At 40.3% G+C, this 20698-nt stretch overlaps 2 protein-coding genes across 3 annotated transcripts in view; both read right to left on the bottom strand.

Moving 5' to 3' along the window:
• hcn2b (hyperpolarization activated cyclic nucleotide-gated potassium channel 2b) overlaps window positions 1–5634 on the bottom strand; it is a 35476-nt gene extending 29842 nt beyond the window's left edge. Inside the window, exons 1-2 of the mRNA XM_041040440.1 lie at window positions 4865–5634; window positions 2499–2922 (exon numbers count right to left, since the gene is read on the bottom strand). Of these exons, the coding sequence (XP_040896374.1) occupies window positions 2499–2922; window positions 4865–5619 (1179 nt within the window). The 5' untranslated portion in view covers window positions 5620–5634. The remainder of the gene's footprint in view (window positions 1–2498; window positions 2923–4864) is intronic.
• A 1811-nt stretch (window positions 5635–7445) lies between these two features.
• On the bottom strand, window positions 7446–19738 carry bsg (basigin). 2 transcript variants are annotated; one of them, XM_041039646.1, is made up of 8 exons: window positions 19509–19738; window positions 12777–12945; window positions 11779–11867; window positions 11457–11593; window positions 10931–11207; window positions 8952–8964; window positions 8791–8862; window positions 7446–8583 (listed from the first exon to the last, which is right to left on the bottom strand). In XM_041039646.1, the coding sequence occupies exons 1-7, from the start codon at window positions 19570–19572 to the stop codon at window positions 8802–8804; spliced, it is 810 nt and encodes a 269-aa protein (XP_040895580.1). In that variant the 5' UTR covers window positions 19573–19738; the 3' UTR covers window positions 7446–8583; window positions 8791–8801. The 2 variants fall into 2 exon arrangements, with proteins under 2 accessions (XP_040895580.1, XP_040895579.1); XM_041039645.1 differs by having other exon boundaries at window positions 8952–8976; window positions 19509–19737.
• Window positions 19739–20698: the final 960 nt, after the last annotated feature.

Here is a 20698-nt window from a genome sequence, read left to right as displayed (position 1 = left end):
TCTCTCCCCTTCACTTTGTCAGCTTTAGGGTTAAAAAAAAATGTAATTTAGCTACAGACCAAATGCCAAGACACTACTTTCTTTACTTTTTTTCCAGTACTGTATCTCCTATAACGCCTAATGGCCTTTGCTAATTTGGAAAAGGAGAAAGGGAAACACACTGTGAGGGCCTGCCCTGTGATTAGGAAGCATTCCCATCATGATTAATGAGGCTCCAGGACTAATGTTCCCCTCGACACTAGAACAGCACCTGGCCATGTGTCACTGTCAGACCACAAACTGGGTCAAGGCAAATCGCTGTGGCCACAACTCACAGCCTCTATTCTAAAATCTTGTCAAAAACACACACACACTTAACCAGCATCATTTTGAGTCTGGTTGTTGTCCAGTGTTCTCCACTCGGTAGACCTACAGCCAGGCTAAACAGTGAAATCATCACAATTCTAAGATTATCTTTTGAGCTGAGATAAGCTGAGCCGAGCTGAGCTGGGCAGCGGGGCGAACACCGCCAAACCACGGCTGGATCGAGCTGAGCGGCGCAGAGCTCAGCTCATCTAAGCTGATCAGGGCCAGGGCTCAGTCGAAGAAAAGGAGCCTTGGGTTGTGTGTGTTTGAGTCAGTAATTAGGGTTCTCATTGAGCTCAAATTACCACTCTGTAATCAGAAGAGCAGTGGTTATTTTCAGAGTGAGGGAACACGTACATTTGATTCATAGATGCGTGGTTGGGCCAAATAGAAATCCTTAGTTTAAGTACAGACAAAAAAAGCACAGACAGAGCAGACCAGGGTTGTGTTTATGTAGCAGCACAGATGTATATGATAGATGACAATGAATCTCTCTAATCAGAAGCTTGTGCTCCTGCATTTCCCACTCCGTCAGTATCCATTTAAAACCGTCTGATGCCTTCATTGTTTGAAATGCCACATTAAAACAATTATTAAATAGTGAAAAAGGTAGCTGTCGTCATAATAAAACATGAGGGAAAAAAAAGACAATTAGCGTCCCCAGTGGTTGTGTTCATGCCTCGGGAAATCCCTTTTCAGTTTCCCGCTGATAAGCACAAATTAATTTTTCATGACTTCTTAACTGCATCAGTACACTGGCTTATGATGAGCTATTATCCAGCTACCAGGCTGAGGGCTATACAACTTGGTAAAACCTTATTTTTTGTGTGTCAGGAAGTAATTATACGGAGGAGGATTGCTTACATAAACAAACAGAAGTGATCCCACCGCGCTGGAATCCAGTAATTGTATTATTAATGAGAGCACAGTCCGACTGTTTTATCTTTTCATTTTTTTCATTAGCAAACACAATTCAAAGTGATGAGGAAATACTTTGTCATAATACCCAAACTGCGTTTGGGTATTATGATTGCGATAATCAGTGCAGACCGGGTGGCAGACGTGGACATTTTATTACGAGCTGTACATTCCTTCATCAGGGTGAACCTGCATCCGGTTTGTCTTCAAGGTAACAAAGGACGACTCATGATGTAAAAGTAAAAGTTGAAGAAATGGCAGGAATATTGTGAGCAAAGGCAACAGACAGTATTTTAAACAGCCCAAATATACTAGCTTTTTGAAGCTTTTATTTGTTTGTTTTTTTGTTTTTAAAGAACTGTGACAAAGCAGGGCATTTTACAGTTGAAAAATCAACTTGCCAGTGCCTTCTGGTGGACAGTGTTTCAAAACTACCTCACATCTGCTTCAGCATTTTTTGTTGTTTTGTTAGTTTGTTGCAATTTCTTATCTGTTATCAAAATATGCACCAATGCAATTTAGCTGCAATTAACTTTTATCGGCCAATATATATTTATCTGTCTAGTTCTATTTATTATTATATCCAAAAAACAACAGGAAGATTCAAAGTGTTCATTTCATTTTCTGTTACATAATTTTTTTTGGTTTATTTTATGCAATAAAAGTAGTTTGTAATAATATAAAATAATAATTTTGTGAGATTTCAGTAAGATACTAAATCCAGGCAGAAATTATGAAAACAGATCAGTATATGAGTAAGTTAATATTACTGGCTGACACTGACTTGACAGACAGATAGATATAGGTATTCAACATAAATAATACAAAAAGTTAAAAATGCTTATATAAATTGGAGTGCATAAATGTTTTAAACAGTTGACCCAATTTTTGTGTGTAATATTATCCTATTTCAGTCACGTTACAAATATGGACGGCTGTGCAGGTGGCTTAGATTAGAACTCCCGCTTCACAAATACAGCACACAGCCTTAAAACAGAGGTCACTTGCGTATTGTGTTTATCATAGTCTAATTGCTAATTGGATTTTCTCATATTCATTAATGTGCTCTAGGCTCACGTGCATGTTTTATACCTTATCTAGCTGTAATCATCAAGACAGATTCATCAGTAATTGTCTAACCTAACTCTTATTTCCTTTATTGGTCAAAGTAAAGTAACCCCCAAACCCTCTCTCTTTCCTTGAGATTGTATAATAAATGTTGAAACTCAGCCTACCTCCTCCCACTGGTGGATGTAACGGATGAGTCTGGACAGCCTCAGCAGACGCAGCAGGCTGAGGATCTTGGTGAAGCGGACGATGCGGAGCGCCCGGGCAGTCTTGTACACCTCCGAGTCAATCCCTTTCTCCACGATGAGAAAGATATAATCCACAGGTATGGAGGAGACAAAGTCCACCACAAACCAGCTCTTCAGGTACTTCTTCTTAATCTTCTTGGGGTCGAGGATGATCTCAGTGTTGTCCTCAAATACGATACCCGTCCTGAAGTTGAGCACCAGGTCAATGAGGAAGAAGGTGTCGGAGACCACGTTGAAGATGATCCAGGGCGTGGTGGTCTCGTCCTTAAAGAAGGTGATGCCCACGGGGATGATGATCAGGTTGCCCACCATGAACATCAGCATAGTGAAGTCCCAGTAGAACCTGACAGGGTGGAGAAGGTGGTTAGAGACAGATCAAGGAGACTGTGAGAAATCAGATGCCAACACACTCTGAAATACACCGGGAAAAAACACATGAGACTGTTTCAGTGTGTACGAGCCAAGTCTAAAACTGAAATACTGGTGTCTAGACACTTACACTGTTGCTATTAGCTGTGCATATCACATGCCAGCAAAAATGCTGATTGTGCTTGATTTATGACAAGCGGCATTTCGAGCTTTCTCTGTATCATGAAGCAATGCACTCTCGAGGGCCACACACACACACACACAGAAAACAGCGCCGCCCCTAACCAAAGTGAGAAATGGCTGATCTTTTATGAAATGCCTGCTTTTTTTTTTTCCACCAAGTGCGCTGTATCTGCTCCTTGTGAGATAACCTATGTCATCTGACCAAGGACAAGGTCAAACCAAGGACAAGCAGAGAGACAAGAGTATTACAGGAAAGATGAGCCGGGAGCCGAGTTCATTTCAAATCAAAGAACAACAGATACTGAGCATATCTGAGCAGTCATGGCCGCAGTTTTACGCTCTGTCACAGATATGGTGTTACACAAAAGCCAATCATGCCACACAACTGACCCATGATTTGAACTTCAAAGCTCTGATTTATTAGAGTGACACCTATGTGTTCAGGGCCCATTTGCAGACCATTAGTCGATTAATTGATTAGTTCATCAACAGAAGTAATCAACAACAATTTTGATAATTGATCAATCATTAATTTGTCAAGCAAAAAAAAAAAAAAAAAAAAAAAGCACTCCAGTGCCAGCAGTGCTGAGGATTGTGTGAGGATTTTGCTGCTCTTCTTTATATTCTGTGACGGTAACCTGGATATCTTGAGGCTTTAGACCGTTGGTCAGACAAAACACTACGTGTGAAGACATCACAACTGCCTTTAGGAAACTGTGATTGTGGATTTATTTTTCACTATTTACTGACATTTTACAAACCAAACTATTAATTCAATAATAATTAAAGGTAGTGGGAGACTGATCGAAAGTAAAAATAATAATTAGTGGCAGCCCTGCATGTTTATTTCACTCTTGTTCAGAGCGCCTACGTTCCACTGCTGTCTGATCAGCTGGAAGTAAAGTGGGAGATTGCAAAGCAAAGGGAGGGACAGTATGAAGTGCGGTGCTGAGTCATGAATGTCCTGTTGCTAAGCTTTATCAGTTACTGGGCATTTATTTAAAAAAAAAACACAAATTAATATAATATTTTATAATACTTTGACTGAAAAATTCGAGCCAAGAGCTCAGATCGTTCGGGTTTATCCAAAGATCCGTTCTGTTTTACGCGGGAGATACCGGGAGGAGCTGCCCTTGGTGCTGAAACCCATGTTCCGACGCGTTCCGGCACAGAGACGCAACTTTTTCAACTTCGCGTCAAGATCATCTTTAAGACGAAAGGCATCAAAGGCAGCGTGTCTGAGGACAGTTGCATGTTACAAATACATAAATCATATTGTTCATATGATATATTTTTTTGCCAATAAAAGCAAGATTTGTCCGGAGACCCAATTGGTCTACTTTAACCAGATAGTGCAGCCTCGGCATTGATAACAGTTTTTCAGTGAGAATTTTTTTTTTTTTTTAAATCAGACCTTTAAAGATGTGGACAGTTACACATCCTCCTATCCTTTTTATTAACTGAGATCCAGACTGCGTGTATAAATTTGGACAAATGCGAATAAGCAATTAGTATTTAACTTTTATTTGTATTTATTTTTACCATTGTGTTCTCTGTCTCTCTCTCTCTCTCTCTATATATATATATATATATTAAGTTGTTTGATACGGAGAAGAGGTACCACAATATGTTACTCCTCTCCACAGAACCAAACAGACATCATATGATCTTTATTTTCCCTGCAGACCTATGAAGATGCACTTTTTATGAAACTAACTCAGATGGACCCATACCTGAAGTCGCTGTATGGGTGGATAATCCAGTTACCCGCTGACTTTACGCGCTCTTGCTCTTTTTCCACTGCCTTCTGGCTGCCAAACATGCGCAGGGAGAATTTGTTAACTCCGGGCTGAAGCATGGAACTAAACTGCCGCTGCATGTATGTCTGATTCCCCCTGGAGTCTCCATCGTCCGGCACTATCTGAGAGCCATCCTCCGCTTTGGTGAATGTAACAGAGTTTCTTGATTGTTGACTCGGGGTCTGTCCTTTACTAGTTGGGGCGTTGGAGAAGGAAACCCTGGAGTCCTTTTTCTCCATCGCCGCCGCTGTCTTGACCTCGGCCCCCGGCCCCTGTGTCAGGGACCCCGGTGAAGTGACAGAGCCGTCCATGCTCGCAGCCTGCCCCTTGCCGTCTTCTGCTGCTGCTACCACTCCATCTGCCTGCTTCTCCTGCCTAGAGATTAGAGAGGAGAGACTCCCTGAACTGGTCGGGTCCCTTCTACAATCTCCGTTTTTGTTGCATATCATACCGATGGCTCCCTCTCCTATCACGCCTGCCTCTGAGACTGTGTCCCCTCCACTCCTGTGGTCTGACTCTGAGCCGTCTCGACTGTCAGCAGCATGCCTCTGGCGTAACAGAGAGGAGGTTGTGCTGCCGCTGGCACTGACAGGTGCGGAGTCCTCGTCTTGCAAGAGCCAGAGCTCATTGCTGTTGGAGTTTTTGCGCGCAATGGACGCGGCTCCGCCTCCTGGCGTAAATTTCTTCATCTTGGTTCCTGCGCTGCTCCCATGATCCTCGAGTCCGGTCAAGCTGGCTACTTGGGGTGGTCGAGGCTGCTGGAATTTGGGCTCCTCCTCGCCGTCCTCCGCCTCGTCCATCACCGACAGACAAAGACAGACAGGCAGGCAGTCAGTCAGTCAGGAAGACACTCCCGTACCTTGAACCAGGCGAGACTGGGCGGCGGCGGCGGTGCAAGGCGTGAGGAGTTCAAGGCAGCAACAGCCCTCTGCCTCCCATTCACAACACTTTAGGATAACAGCGCACCGGTGGCGTTGCTATGGCTGCAACCTGGCTGCTGTTACTGTGTGTATGTGTGTTCGTGTGAGTGAGAGAAAAAGACAACAGCATTACTCTTGGGTTGCAACCATCTACAGGTCGTTTATATTGAACATTGAAGGAAATATGTGGAGGGGAAAAAAAAGCAGTTTCGTCAAACCAGGACACGCCCAGCGTCACAGTGTAATTAGAAAACAAACAAACGAAAACTCAGATAAATAAAGACAGAAATACATTAATTAAAAACACAAGTAAACTCACCTGATAGGAGCAAGGGACATCTGGACAAAGGTGACAAATGAAGGTCACAAGAAACCACCAAGTTCACCATCTTTTGCCATCCACTAGGCTGATCAGCCAACAATGTCTGCTGCCATGGTCGGGTGATCAATAACAAGCATACTACTATGTGTAGGCTTGGACTGGGCGCCTGTGTCAACAGCGTCTGCCTGTTGCTTTAGGTTGGTTGTTGTCTGCTCAAATGGTCGGCCCTCCTTTTTTTGGTTGACGGGCTCCACCTTGTGGAGAAATCTACACATTGCACTCTCTCAAAGCTTCCTGTGTAACCAGTGTTTCCTGCTGGGACTCAGAGCAGAGGTTTTACTAACACAAAGTACACAGCCTGGTGCCTCCAACAATGCTGGACTCTTAACTGACTGCAGATCAGCTCCTTAAAAGAAGAATTCATTGAGTTCCTCCACAGATCTGATTAAAATGTTTAACGTTTTTTTCTTCTACTTTTTAAGATTCGTTATTCTGGCGCAGCTTCTCATGTGGCTTAAACACATTCCACATAGGCGTTTAAACACCGAAGAGATAATCAGACCCATCCACAGTTTTACTGACTATAAATAAAAAAAAAGTCCACGTTTTTTTGTTTTTTAATCAGCGAAGCTTGATTGAAATCATGGCTCTGGACAGTTTCGGTTTTTACATTTACAGTCTTGTTTGTATTAACTGTGAATTTTCACAGTTTCTCTCTCGTTAACTGCAGAGGGCAGATGTTTTAGATTCTGAAAACTTTTTTCCCCCCCAAGTCTACTTTGAAACAGTAGTAAGGTAATCTTGTTCCCACTGCCCAGTAGGAGCCCTATTCCTATAGGGCCTTTCCATTGGAATTGGTGGTGATAAAGTCCACAGCCTTCCTGCTGTGTAACAACACAATTCTCTAGTTTATCTGAGGGTAATAATGAGGCTTCAGGAGTTTGAGTTAACTAAATATAGTGGATAGCTTCTACAGTTTGTCTTTTCAATATGAAATTCCCACTTTGTGTTACTATCCCACCACTGCAGCTCTACAAGGAGACACTGTCTGGGAAAACACAAAGAGGGAATATTGTACTAAAAAGACAAAGAGCTGTAACCCTAACTGGAGGACAACCCCATTTTAACTTCAGCACATCAGAACAGCAAGACATTTTTACACTGGGCTTCTTTGTCTTACTTGTAATACCCATGTCTTTATGTTTTTAATCAAGTTACTCCTTGATAAGTCAGAATCACATCTGAGTAAAAGTTGAGCAGGTAGACAGACATGTAAAATCGAACACCTTTATTCAGTTTGTGCAACTTGTACAACAGATGGTATTCAATGTACTTGGAAGGTACAGCAATTTACACAATTCTGGCTAGGTCTTTTTTTTTTATTTGTGTAACTCTGAAATGGTAACATCCAATCACAACACTACTCTGAACATATGGCTTCTGAATCATCTACACCGCGAAGGGAGTACAAACAACGGCCCTACAATCGCACAGAAAATGTTTTTCTTCTCAGATCACATGAAGTGAAATAGAAAAAAAACATCTCATTAAATGTTTATCTGTCACTGTGTAATATTTATGTTGCATTCAGAAAAGACAGATGTTACATCTCTTGCACTTGGTCCTTTGTAGAATTTTACTGTGGATGTGACATCGGCAACAAAAAAAACTTAAATTTAAAATATGTGAATATTAAAATGAAATCAAAGCATGATTTAAAGGGCAAAAGCTTTCCTACTAAAAACTGTAATTTCTTATGGCAACAAAACCTAGCAAACACTAAATCTTAGTCATTTCTGCATTTAATTTTAAGTGTCATATTTAAATCTTGTAACAGGTGACAAACTGCAAAAAAGACAAAAAAAAAAGAAATGGTGCTTAAGGCAAAGTTTAAAACTCTGCTAAAGGAGGTTTGTGGTGGTGTAGGGACAGATCAAACACGTGAATTCAAACGCACTCCAGTTGTTGCTATAAGAATGGCAGTGATTTACCAGGATCAAAAAAAAAGGCTTCAGATCCTCTAAACAGAATGTGTGCTGCTTTGTAAGTCACCATTCCAAATTGGAGAATATGAGGTTAGTGTGGGAAGCATCAGCATTAACAGAAAATAACCACGGACTATGCATTCCTCAAATGAACATTCTAATGATTTTACAACGAACACACACTTTTGCTAGAACAGCATTTAAACTCATGCAATATTTGCCCCAGGGCCTCAAGCAGAAATTATTTCACACCATGTTCTCTGGCTGCACAATGTGGAGAAGAATATAGAAGAAAACAAAACAAGAGGAAATCAAGTCAGTTCCTTAAAACATTAACACCCAAGCACAAAAAGGTACTTAAATTTGCAGGGTGCACAGTAATAATGTGCCACACAACAGCTGAATCTTGGACTGAAATCTTTCCATCTAGGAAGGAAAAAAGGGGGGCATGAGTGAGGTACAATGTTTTTAGCCTAGACAAAAACTTATTTTCACATGCAGGATGCAAAAATATGGAAACGAAATTTGATTTTATGATTTTTTTCCTCCTATTGTTCAAGAGCAGTTTTGCCTCTTTAAATTTAAATGTTAAAAACAACACAAATGCATATATGCCTCCTTGTAAATACACACCTTTTCAGCTTCTAGTTAGAATTCCTTTGCCTCACGTTCTTGTCTTTGTGGTTTGCAGTAGAATTGCTCTTCCTGGAAAAACAAACACGTTACAGATCAAACATGGGATCTGTAACAAAAGACAAAATCCAAAGAGAGGGTCAAGGTACAGAGCTACTTACAGAGGAGCAGATCCTGAGTCGTCATCTAGAAATGAAGGAAGGCAAACAAAAACAAGTCAGTTGACAGCAGGTTACATGTCTGTGACTGGTGTGAGTAATAACATGCCCCCTGCCCACAGATGATGGAAGCAAATGTCATAACATAACATCCTCTGCAACATGAGTCCAATGACGTTATGATCAAATCCAACTAAACATGAACTGAAGCATGCCCACCTGTTTCTGACAGTGAATGATTCAACAAAATCCTTAGGTTATTTATCAAGAACTCAATCACTGTTTGTGTGTCTTCTAAAAGACACATTACTAAATGTCACCATGTATGTTTCTTTAGTCAATCTGTACTATCGTTTTTTTGCAAATTGCCACTCATGAACATCTTTGTACACTGTCCAGAGTCACCCCTTAGCATCACATACGCTCATGCAACACAAGCAAAAGACACCAAAGGAACACTGCAGTGGCCATATTAAGTTACAAACAGTAAACACCTTTAAACTGGCCGAGCTAACACACAACCTGGCATGTATAGTAGCAGTAACACCAGAGCAAGAGCAAGTATTCATAAGGTAGTAGCCTATCTCTGTGGCCAAATGGTGAACGAGACAAATGGTAAATGGTACACTGGTCTTGAGAAGAGGGTTGCCTATCGTTTATCATGCATAAAGTACAAGATGCAGAAGGCATGCAGACAGAAGGCTGAAACCTCTCACTTTTCAACCTATCCAATTTCATGTCAAACCATTACACTAGTTTGAGTGTCTCATTTGACTCTTTCATTGGCTCAAACACCTGATTTTTTTTTTTTTTTTAAAACACCAAGAAATGAAGTGGAGAGAAAATAGTTGAAGCTTCAGATTGCAGGGCCAGTGAAAGAGTGACCAAATCTTTAGAGCACATTCCTCTTAGAAGTGGTGACTACGAAAGCAGTTCATTCAGGCTCCCATAGCTTTTTCCACGCGGCCATCTCAGCCCAACCACTTCAGTCTGACATGCAGTTTTGTTCACTTACCAAAATGCAAAATCAGCAGCGAACAGAGAAGTAAAAATGTAAATAATAAAAAATAATAGTTTCTATCACAGACTGTTTACAAAGAGGCGAAAGCTAATACCTGGTTTTTATTTTTAAAATGGAAATAATGGCAAAACCAAAGACAATAAAGGTTCATACTGAATGCATGCAACTACATTCCATACATCTCCACCTGAAAAGCAATACTTGGCCTTAATAGTCTCCAACTTGCTACGGGAGGGCACCAAATCTTGTCAACTCCCAACTCAGTCAACTAGGTCTACAGTTTTTATGTTTTATCCTATTAGAAATTAAATGACTTCAAATAGGCTTCTTTGCATTCTTTTGGCCACAAATTACACCAGGGAACAAGGCCTGCCCACAAAAGGTTTAGTGTAGCATGGGAAATGGCTACATCCAACTTAAAAAGGTTTATGTATTTGTTTACCTTCTGGTATTTTCATGGCCATTCTGGTAGATAGCGATTGTTGGTGTGGGGGTATTTTTTTTCCCTACTAAAACCTGTGTAAATAGTGAAACAGCAAAACGGCCCTTGGAATTTACCAACAGACGTGGCCAGTAGATAAATATAATTTTCAGCTCTAGGCGGCTGAAACCAAAAAACAGCACTGTGATTTAAAAAGTAATAGAATCAACAGAATTCATTGTACTATGAGACAAGATTGTAAGTTGTCACATCAGTAATACCTTCATCTTTTGTTTTGATGATTGAGTTAAACAGGTAAAGTGGCGGCGTTAAGGCCACTCTTCAAGTAAAGGAACATGGCGTTGCACGTGCTTGACTGGCCGAACCCTCTTGCAACCTCATATTGTCAATGCAGTAAGTTGTCACATCAGTAATTGAAATGAATGAGATGGCAGAATTTTAATCACTCAGTGCTGATGTTGGCCTGAAAACACAGCCTGACAATCTAATATGGTGGTGGAGGCAGCATGGTGTACATACCGTCATTAACCTCATCAGGCTTTCTCCTCTTCTCATAGATGAAGATGATGGTCACCAGGATGATGACCTCAGTCACAATGCCAAGAAAGGGCCACAGAGCAGCCAGGCGACTGCGCACGCGCAGGTGGATCCTGTCACTGTGACTGCCAACTTCGTTGGTTCCAGTGCATATGTAATCTCCAATGTCATTCTGGATGCTCAGATCATTCACGGTCAGTGTGGTCTTATTAGGGGTGCTCTTGATTTCGAATTTGTCACCAGTGCCGTTGCTGATTGCCTGATGATTGTGTTTCAGGAATGAGTTTGTTAGACAAATAAAAAGACAGATGGAACCACTCTGCATTTTCTTCTTTGAACAATCTGAGTACCGAACATGCATCATGTGCTCTGGGCTCTGACAAACCATCACAACATTAATAGTGTCTGAAAAATGAACAGTGTTTGAAACGTTCCCCGGCATAGATAAATTGTAAGTGATTTTAAGATAATTTTAAGATAATCAAAATGGTAAGCTTGAGACACATACCATGTTGACACCATCCACCTCTTTGTACCACATCCAGGTAGTGGGCAGTGGATAGCCATGGCTCATACAGGCCATCACACCTTTGTCCTTCTCATTGCCATGCTCAGAGTGCTTGTAGGTATAAACATGGGGAAGTGCTAGAGCAAGGAGAGAAACACATATTCACATGTTACGACATAAAAGTGTGTCACTTAAATAAACTGACCCAGGTATATGTTTGACATACAGGTAACCTAATCTGTGACTATAGGAAAAAAAGTAACCAGATTAGGTAAAAATCCAATGTAGACATGGACTTTAACTGTGAAATGACCAAACTTACTTTTGACTTCAATTGTCTGCTTCACCTCCGGTTCGGTCAGGAACACACATTCATACTTTCCACCTGAACTGTAGGTGATCTTGTCCAAACTACACATAGAAAAGAAATCAGGATTTGAGAAACCCCATCCAACAGTCATTCATAGATATCAGGTGTATTTTTTTTATATGCAGACCTGACAAACTCGCATGTAGCAGACAGTGAATTTTAACCAATTCTGCTGCAGACATTTTAATGACAGTGATTATTTTTTCCACTTAACTAAGCAGAAAATCTACAATAGAACCCTGTTTGTGCTCAAGAGCTGAGGGGTAAAAATAAACCTGCTTGTCCATGCAAAAAATATTTCAAATTTCCTCCAGTAATCACAATCATATTTTGTTTGGTGCTGCTGTCCTGTACGGTCCTGCCTGCTCTCTCTAATGGGGAATTAAGGTCAGGGCAAGTGAGCACACTGCTAGGGGCGCTTATCCCTGCTGCCAAGACTACTGGCAAAGCTGCACGTCTGCACGGTCCATCTCTGCTAATCAACGGCAGTGAATGCCTGAATGGCGCCCCTAGCTCTGCTGCTGATGGAAGCAGCCATGGAAGAAGGGAGGAAAGTGAGAGGGGGAGGGACGGCAAACAGGCAAAAGGAATAGAGCGAGGGAGAGAACATCGGAGGATAAAAATGGAAATATGGAAATATACTGTAGTAAGAGAGACAGAAATGGGCAGCCCAAGCATGAGAATAAATGAAGAAAGGAGGGAAATAATCAAGGCAGAAGAATGGTTAAACATCTTCTTTATCAATGATGTTCAGCCCATATATCCATCCATAGGTCATCAGTAAGCATTAAAGCCAATGGGGATTGTTTTCTCGCAAGGTTTATTGACTCAGTACTATCACTAAATTGCAACAGCCAAAAAACTAACTTCTGCCAGATTCAAGACAAAGGACAGTTACTATCAGAGGATGACAGCCTTTATTGTGCCATTGCAAGGGTGCAGCTACTTACTGGAATTCCATGAATGAACTGGAATCAGCAGACTTGGACTCTTCAATGACTTTGCCATTATGTGTCCAATGGGATCCCTTGATAGGAAGGTTGGACTCTGTCAAGTTGCAGCTGAGGACTGCGGAGGTCTGGTTGCTGACCTCTGCAGGTTCGGCAATGATGTTTGGGGCTTAAGATAAACAAAGAAAGGGAAAAATAAACAATTTATCATCCTTTTCTGAAATGCAAATTTTCAGCTTACTGGTATTTAACATAATTTCTGAAGGGTTAGACATAAATGTCTGTTTTAACAGCCTTATATTTAATTACTGATCTCAAGAAATCTTGAGAGATCTTGTCTTGAAATGTATCATCGTGAATGGGGGAATAGTTTTTAAGTCATAGTCTAATTTCCATTTTGTCTCATGGCACTCAACAGTTGTCTTCACAGAAAAAAATAACTTGATAGTCATAGTCAAACCATGTACATGATAGCTCTGTGCCCTATGCTCACACCTGCTGTAAAATGTAGGCAAGGTGGAAAAGGTCAACTACGAAATTACTGGATTTAACGGTTTCTCAGTTGTTGTTCTTACTGTTGCCAAGTTGTAAATAGGAGTTGGGAAACAACAAGGATTTTTTTTTTGTTGAGGCAATTGTTGAGTGGTCAAGCACAAAGAATGATCAACTTTGCATTCTCCCTCAAAGTTTGAGAAGGAAAACCTGAAGAAGGAAAATATGTTGTCACAAATCACACAAAGTAAACAGTGCAACACAAGAACAAGTTCTGTACTATGTCACAGAACTTGAAAGGTGGAGAGAGCTCCCCAAAAAAGGGCAGATCTGTCTCACCAACAGTAGAATGGAGGGAAGTATGGGAGTTGTACTGAAAGCTAATAGATACGATAATCTACAGAAGGTCATAGGGAAAAGATTATTTTCATAAATGCATGCAGAAGAAGCAACAAGACCAGGATAAAAAATTTATTGGCGGTTTCACTGCCAATCACAAGATAAAATATAATGATGAAGTATCTTTGCTTCAATCAGGTGAAGAAGCTGACCAATTCTTCAAAAGAGACAAAAAATAATACTGGACCACAAGGCAGAAAGATGCCCCATGGCTGAGAATCTGTCTTTAATAATAAGTTGCTATCTTCTGTGCCTACTGATCAGTAGGTCATGAGCCACAGGAATTCTCTACAAGCATAAACAAAAGGGGTATTGCCAGTGTTAGTATCAATTAAGGAAAAGGCTAGCAAAATGAATATCTACCAAGAAGCAATACTAATCAAGTAATCTGACACCCCTTTTTTCTTTAAATGATTATTCATATTCTGTTCATATACCATACTTTTCCTACAGAAGCCATTTGCAAATTTCCAACCTTATGACCAGTATTATATGCACCTAAACCCATCATAATGGCACCTAAGCCTTGAAGCGAGGCAAAAAAAAGGCATCAGATTGAAGACATATTCGAAGTCAGGGAACAAAGGATTAGAGGGTGGCCCAGCCACACTTTATGACCAGGTTCATACTGTTCTACAGGTCAACACTGGAGTTTCTGAGGAGAGGAGGGGGAGAGTGTATACTGGGGGAAGCAGGACTTAGAGGGTACTGGACTGGGAAGCACAGGAGTTGTGTAACAGGAGCTGAATGTCCAGGGTTTCACTAATGAGGAAATAACAGCCAAGCTACTTCGACAGGCATCTCCTCATGCATCCTCTGCCACTCACTTTCAATCACAATAATGTTTGCCTGCGAGCGGATCCACTTGATTTTTGGCGTCTTCTTCAGTTCATTGCGATCAGGGTCGTTGGAAGCGCGGCACTCATACGTGCCTGAGTCGTCAAGTGTGAGGCTAGTGAGGTGAATGGTGCTTGTGGCATGTGCTATATATGTGGCATTCATTTGCACACGGCCATCCCGTGCCCCATCAAAGAGCTGGGTGAAGGTCTCGTTGGGCTCTTCGCCCTCTACAAACCACCACTGCACCTCAGGGATGGGGTTCCCTATCACCTCGCAATGCAGCTCTGCGCTGTCATTGATCAGTTTCATCTGAGACAGGGGGGACTTGATAAACCCCGCTGAGCATCATTTAAAGCCAGCCCAGCAGGCAGAGATATTAAGAAATTTCAAATGTGGTAGGTTTAAAGCAAGCCAGGTGATTTCATGGATTGGTGATAAAAGGCGGCGATGGAAGAAAGACAAGCAAACAGAAAAAAGACAGAAAAAGAAACAAAGTTAATAAAGACACAAATGAAATGAAAATATGAAAGTAAGCACATAGAAAAGGTACAGATCAGAGCAATATTTTTACCCAATTACCTTGGGAAATGTTTAGATCGTTTCTGGTGCTCTGACCCATTAAAACAAAAAATAAGAAATGAAATATGAAAAGTTTTCAGGGATGATCCAAGTCTATCTCAGAGAGCAGAATCAAGTCATACACTCAGGTTCCAATTTATTAAGAACATCTAGCTGAAACAATTTAGTATGGCAGCCTTGTAATACATCCTACCTTCATGAAGGTTATAATGTTTAGTTTTTATTGAAGAAAGGTGTTGACTCAATGTTATGTTCACTTTGGATAGTGTATTTTGTGTGGCAGTGGAATTGTTTGCATTGATTAGGCTGTCAAATCCTGCCTGGAGGGATTTCTAATATTCTGTGTACCCCATTTATATAGTGCCGTTAAATTAGTTTGTTTGTTCCATGTAAAGGCTTACTTAATATTGGCAATTATTCAATTATAAATTTGTAGACAGTTGAGACTTATTGAGACATCCCTATAGATAGCTTTGGAAAAAAACAACAAAATCAAACATTAAAAGCATCCAATAGCATTCCCATGACATCAAAACAATGTGCAATGGATGAAAGAACATGAAAAGCTGATGTGGTTGAAATGAAACAAAAAAAAAAAAAAAACACATAATAAAATTAAATTAAAAATCCATGAAAGCCTTAGGACATGCACCAAGCATTTTAGGCTAATAGGCTTTTCTCTGCTGTGCCTACTGCACAACAGTGGTTAGTGTGTTGAGCTAGGCTAACTCACTAACACCCATTTTTCAGGACATCCCACTAATGATTTAATGGAGGCCATGCACGTGACATCAATGTACATGGAAGTCAAAACGATCACTCTCCAACTGGGTGGCAAATGCAAACTTTCAGCATCAGTGATCAATGCATTCACATGGGAAAAAACACTGTACTAAAGCAGTTTAGGAAAGGAATACATAATTTTTTTTTAACAAAACATTACATAATGAAAGCATTTTTACAAACCTATGGAAAGACAACAAGAATATCGTCTGATGTGCTGGAGATGTTTGATTAGTCTGTAAAAATCCTGATTGAGTGTGTGTAGGTAGCTGTGTCAGGAAGGCTGCATTTTAATGCTCACAAACCACTTGCTGTCTTTTACATCATATAATACGCTTTACTGAAGGATTTACTTCTTTAGATATTTGTTGCCTTCCAAGTATTGCTGCTCTCTGCATTCATAGCAGAGAGGATTTGTCCACTCAGTGGTGGCTGGGCATTATTCGCTTAGGTGGGTCCAGAGAAGAATAACATTCTCACACCACAGGCCAAAGCACAGCAAGCATGTCCCCCTCCTCTCAGAAATATTTTTTTAACCTCCAAAAACATGCACACCCTTTTACTACATTCCCTTCACGAAGATATGCTGCCTTTTGTGTCGGGGGTGATCAATTTTTTAACCACTTCCAATCAGAACTGTCAGCACAAATCAATTAAAAACAAAACAGACCGGTGAACCTGTAAACAAGAGCCTCAGTGACTCCATGTATATCAAGTAATGTTTCTAGCTTAGGATGGCTTCCCTACCACTACCAAAGGTCACCTTCATAGCACATGCCGTATGAAAGTTCAAAATTAAATATAGTCAAGGCCCCATTCCCTACTGTGATGCAAACTGCATGAATCCTGGTGGTGTAATTTACTACCTATAACCTTCTGCTCTATAACATGAGAACCGCCTCCATTTGTTCAGAGGCCCTTTGAAAAGAACAAATGTCATAGTCAGTATTCTACACTAGTATTTAAGCCTGAGCAATGCAAAAAAAAGGCATGGAAATAAATTATTTTACCATACATATAATAAAAAGATTACATATTTTATGCAATTCAGAGATAGCATGACAACTGTTAAGCACAAAAAAGCAGAGAAAAGCAAATAAACCCAAACTGTGGGGATACATGCTTTATCTCCTTCATAGAAGGTTTGTTTGCATTTTTTATTCAACTTGCTAGTTGAAAATTAACAACTCTGGAAAGAACTTGCTTGGTCTTTGGAAAGCAGAGAAGGTATACAAAAACTATAACACGTACTCCTCAGGTCACTTTCAACACTTCACCACGTAACAAAGTATATTGAAATTTTCACGCTGAACAGGAAAAGCTAGCACAATGTAACATCTTTGCTAACAGAACATGGATGCCAATGGTTCCAACTTGATCAAAGAAGTGAAACACTGGGAGACAGACACATTGTTTAAAAAGAGGCCATTTCAAGCTTTCATTTCAGCCCTGTATTAAACGGTCAAGGTCATTGTTTGGGAATAACTAGCTTCTGATGACAGCTTGTCACTCTCAGCCCACATAAATATTTTGGATGTGACCTGATCTTAAGTCCTTTTAGAGACTGTGGAGTGCACTAATTAACTAGCCCATTTTGTCCAATGTAATCATTCAGGCGTGGTGGACCAGCACAGATTTGTCACCACTATTGGAAGGAGCTCAACTCCCACACCCAAATAACAAAGAGTACTGTCGCTGCACTATTACTTTGACTGCAGGCTTAAAAGGATAATTTGAGTGAGAGCATGTTAAGCAGCTCGAGTCTCAAAATGATTGTCAATAACAAAATGGGCCTGTGGTCAACATCATTTACCAAATTGGGGAAAAAAGATCAAATTCTTAACATATGTGGAAAAAACTGGCCTTTCCTGTTTTTTTTTCTCACACCAAGTAGCCTTACCTACCTGTCTGCCTTGTAACCTACTTTTCATACCAAAGTTAAGCTGAAACTCTAGGGAAATCTAATTTTACTCCTGATCTACTCCAGAGCTGGGTTTACCAAAGCATGAAAGATCCAGTGGCATGGGGGATTCTTGTATGCATTTGGCTAATGTGAACATGCACATAACATTCATAAACAGTCACGTTGCTCGTGCCAACTCTCTGCAAAATTAAAGTTACACTACTTTAACCTATACTTTAGGAAAAAGATTAGAGTCCATAATTTTACAATGTGTTTTGTCAGTGCATGTACTTGCCCATTTGTCTCAACTGAACTGGGGTGATGAAATACTTCAGGGAAAATGACTCAGTTAGGGCATTTGTAAGTGTACTTGTATGACTGTGAGTAACTCTTTCACTGTTAAAACTCCAACTGTAAATAACGTTTGTTAAGTTAGTATTTTCAGAATTTTCCATATTAAACTAAAACACATAGGACAAAATGCTGACATGACTGCAAGGATGATGGAATCAGGAACCTATGTTTAAAATTTCTACAATGTTTCAACTATTTTAAGATTTACAAGCTCATTCAGTTGCCCACTCTCAGAGAGTAACTGTCAAGAAGCTTAATAATAACACAGAAAATCCTCCGCCACTTATAATACACAAAGAAAGAAAATAAGTCATTAAGGCGTCTCAGTGAATAGTGCTCCAACCATTTCAGTTGTCACCAATGAAATGTGCGTCCTTTGATCAGTTATTAACCATAAAAGCTGGCACTGCATTGTTGCCCTTGTTACACAACCAACCGACAATTGATTATGATCACTGTAACCAAGCAAAAAGCTATGTATGAATAAAATTTAGCTCTTTATCGAGTCACGTTAGTCAGAGGCGAACCAGGTCGACAAATCGACACGAGGCACAATGGCTAGCCTCAGGTCATTTATTAACAACTGGGCATGACAGAAAGCTCAAAACACCGTGATGTGATAGCTAATGTTCATGGGGCCTACTGGCTCACTGAATCAGAGCCACCCGATGACCGTTTCAACAGAACAAGCCACCAACTGTGGTGGGTGAAGCTGCTAATTCTACTGTTACCAGCCAGGGCTCCGGTTCCTAAAAGGCTGTAATGAAAGACGAACCAAAGGACTAAGATTGTGTTACCTATAAGATGGCTCTGAAAAACATGGCCTAGGACGGTGAAAACGACAGTTTACGTTTGCTAGTAATGGCTGGCTGCCTTTAGTAATTGCGATTTCGGTTGGCACGAACGCCACAACAAACAAACGTTACCGAACCACCATTTATTCTGGATTAACGCTTGAACTCACATGATCGATCACATTTTCTAATAACATGTGGCACACAAAGACAAAGAAAACACTTTCTGTAAAACACTGGCAGAGGAAAGAGATTCGAAAAAAAAAAATCACATTCGACGTTAATGCTGTTCAACTGTTGTCACGAAACGGCCCGCAAAGCGTTTGCGACTGAAAATTAGCTAAATGTGCTGCTAGCATAAACGTAACGCCTAATACAGCGAACGTTAGTGTATGACGGTTTCGAACTAACGCTGTATAAAAATTTCAGTGTTGTATTAATAACAACTGTAAAAAAAAAAACCACATTCGACATCGAAAAAAATACAACTGACATAACGTTAAAAGGAGTCTGAATAAACATTTTTAATGTTCGCAGGCAGGGCAAAGTCTACATGTTCGACCAACATGGCTGACACAAAATTCTTACCTGTGGACGCATTTGCTCTCCAACAGCTCAACAGAAGGGCACTGAGAGCCCACAGTAACTTCATGGTTGATGATTTAGAATTTACCAAATCGTTTAATAAATATAAGGTAAATACAGTGGACTGAATCTTCTTCCTCTTCCGCCTCTTCTTCCGAACGCCCGGCTGTGATGTAGGAGCTCAATGTCCGACACTGGAGCCGTTGCAGCTGGTCGTCCTCTACTTGCACCTCACGCACACGCCCTGTTCGGCACGTACACGTGACGTATGTTTTGGAGGCGTGGTCACGTCGAATGAGTTACGTTCGTCTTCCTATGAAGCCATTTAAACTCACTCAGTGCTCATGTTCTCACAGACAGTTTAATGTATTTAATGGCGTGGTAATTTAAAACAAACCAACTCGCTTAACGTGTTAACATGTTTTCAAGTGTTCTGTAAAATAACGAGTCTTACCAAATTTAGAATCAAAAATATAATGAGGTAATAAATAAATAAATATATAAAAATAGTCATGTCACCATTCAGTTGCGTTGCACATTTCAGATTATCCAAAAAGAAACACATTTATATTGCACATTCGCAGGCCTAACACGCATGTCAGCCGTCTCAATATTGTGTCTGAAGGAAAATCACAATCATCACAATTTGTCAGAGCACAAACAGCACAAACTTCCACTAAGTGTAGGGAAATGTCTGCAGTAAAAAACAGCTGAACCATGAGTTTCATCTCCTTGGGTAAAATTCTAATTTCTGTAGTGCTGAGTACTCACAACAATTTAAGTGTCATCCCTATAAAACTATGACAAAAACAGACAAAAACTCAGATTACACTCAGCACACCATTTAAGAACCTTAGGTTGTGGAAGAGTGATAAATAACCGCATGGATCACAATTGGAGTTTGGAGGAAAAGAAAAAAGCCTCATTAAGACGCAATTGAAATAGAACAATTAAAAATAAAACACATGAGACATATTTAAAGTATTAGTAGTACTAGGACAGCATAAAAGTCTTTGAGTTGCTGGACCTTGATGGCAATGGCGAATGAAAGACAAAAGGCAAAAATATAGGAGAAAACCAGTTAAGAACAGGATGTGCTAAGTCGACTGAAACATAAAGCCTCTGAATTAAAATGTCATGATCAACAGCATCAATTGCAGCAGTGAAATCAAGCAATATTAAAATTTAAGTTC

This window comes from Toxotes jaculatrix, chromosome 6 (genome assembly GCF_017976425.1).
Source record: "Toxotes jaculatrix isolate fToxJac2 chromosome 6, fToxJac2.pri, whole genome shotgun sequence".
Taxonomy (NCBI): Eukaryota; Metazoa; Chordata; class Actinopteri; family Toxotidae; genus Toxotes; species Toxotes jaculatrix.
The sequence above is the reverse complement of the archived record's forward strand: the minus strand, read 5'-3'. Positions and strand labels throughout refer to the sequence as shown.